Source organism: Limulus polyphemus, unplaced genomic scaffold (genome assembly GCF_000517525.1).
Source record: "Limulus polyphemus unplaced genomic scaffold, Limulus_polyphemus-2.1.2 Scaffold2484, whole genome shotgun sequence".
In the NCBI taxonomy this organism is placed as follows: Eukaryota; Metazoa; Arthropoda; class Merostomata; order Xiphosura; family Limulidae; genus Limulus; species Limulus polyphemus.
Window position 1 is genome coordinate 83862 of NW_013668094.1, and position 1991 is coordinate 85852.

Sequence of the window (1991 nt, forward strand, 5' to 3'; positions counted from 1 at the left end):
AGTTCAATACGTTTATTTATTTGTATGTGTTTTTTGAACATCCGTAAAAAAGTTTTCTGTTGCTTACCATACTCAGTAAACTTAACTTACCTGACATCTTGTTGTAGAAGAATATTCCTGTAGCTTTCAAACACGTATTAATTAATACAAGAACATTATCAGGAACAAGATGAATGTCAAAATAAATTGAAAAAAAATTTCACATCTGCATTTCATTCCTAAGTGTAATAAACTTAAAATAAGAACCAAAACTCAAGCTCTTTCGATTAGTTGACTGTTCTTCTTCATCTTCCTTTGTTCTCCCGAAGAAGAATAGTCAACTATTTGGGTCTTATTTTAAGTTTATTACACTTTAAATGTGATCTTTTGTGCTAACTCTTTCATCAAAATTGTCATTCCTATGTGTTTTAAACTTTGCGTTAGAATCTTATGTTTGCCATTCAAGTGCTCCAGGTAGCTAATATGTTTACAAACTACAAATTACTTCTATGACCATTAATTACTGTATTTTGAAGTACATATAGATCAGCATCTCTTCAATCCAGTATGTTTTGCCATTGGCTCCATCTATTGTCAAAGCTGAGTTTAATTAGTAGTTGCTCAGACCACGTGTTGTAACATAATAGGGTGGTAACAAAGAGATGTTATAATAAAAACACTGACCATGAAGTAAAATCGTGTGCAAAACAAGACATGAATTATTATATTTATAAACGATGATATTTTTTAGCAAATATAAATCTGTAACTTTAGACGTGCATTAAGATGATAAATTAATTGATAATTGCAATGTTTACGAGTGAGACTCCTTGGGGGCTGTGCAGAAATGAAAGAATTTAATTTTTTGTGTGTGAAATATGATAAATAAATGTTACGTGATGATGAGATATCAATTCTAAAATGACAGTACAAGCTTACCATTCACATGTGTTGTACTTAAGTTTGTTTGTCTAACTTGATCAGGTGACATTACAAACTTACCATTCACATGTGTTGTACGTAAGTTGTGTTTGTCAAACTTGGCCAGGTGACAGTACAAGCTTACCATTCACATGTGTTTAATTGTGTTTGCCAAACTTAGTCTGGTGACAGTATGAATTTACTATTCTCACATGGTATAATTAATTTGTTTCGTTTCAATGTATATTTCTTTACTCATTACTAATAACCTAAAATACTTTAGGAGTTTGGATAACATGACATACTGTCACAACTAATTATTTGTTGTTATTCAGATGACTAATTGGTTATTTATTTATTTGTGAATTTGTTTTCCTCACCAAAATGTGAATTTCAGTGAAGAAAAGATCATGTAGTGAAATCCAAGATAGATTAGGCTTCTAAATCATCTTTTAATCACCGAATTTCATGTTTTGATGAAGAAAAAAGTTCTCAAAGAAATGTTACGATTAACTTTTCTGGGTTAGAATGGGTCAAGTGACTGTACAAACTTGACCCATTCTAACACACAAAACTCTCGCACACTGTAACTAAGTGGTTTTTAATGTTAAGTACTGTCAAAACAGGAGAAATGCAAGTTGTGAGTAAGTTCACAAAGAAATGTTACGATTAACTTTTCTGGGTTAGAATGGGTCAAGTGACTGTACAAACTTGACCCATTCTAACACACAAAACTCTCGCACACTGTAACTAAGTGGTTTTTAATGTTAAGTACTATGAAAGTCAAAACAGGAGAAATGCAAGTTGTGAGTAAGTTCACAAAGAAATGTTACGATTAACTTTTCTGGGTTAGAATGGGTCAAGTGACTGTACAAACTTGACCCATTCTAACACACAAAACTCTCGCACACTGTAACTAAGTGGTTTTTAATGTTAAGTACTATGAAAGTCAAAACAGGAGAAATGCAAGTTGTGAGTGATCATTAAATGCTGAAGAAGTATGTTCCATTAACCTGGGTTTATACTTGGAAGAATTTTTAAGTAAAATGTAATCTTCTTTGCAGCAACAAGAACACTTGAAGTTTTTGTCC

The 1991-nt window shown here is 31.8% G+C and overlaps 1 protein-coding gene across 1 annotated transcript in view; it reads left to right on the top strand.

The window, feature by feature from the left end:
- Nucleotides 1–1991, top strand: part of LOC106467086 (protein flightless-1) — a 47621-nt gene that overhangs the window by 36474 nt on the left and 9156 nt on the right. Inside the window, exon 27 of the mRNA XM_022395206.1 lies at nt 1965–1987. Within this exon, the coding sequence (XP_022250914.1) occupies nt 1965–1987 (23 nt within the window). The remainder of the gene's footprint in view (nt 1–1964; nt 1988–1991) is intronic.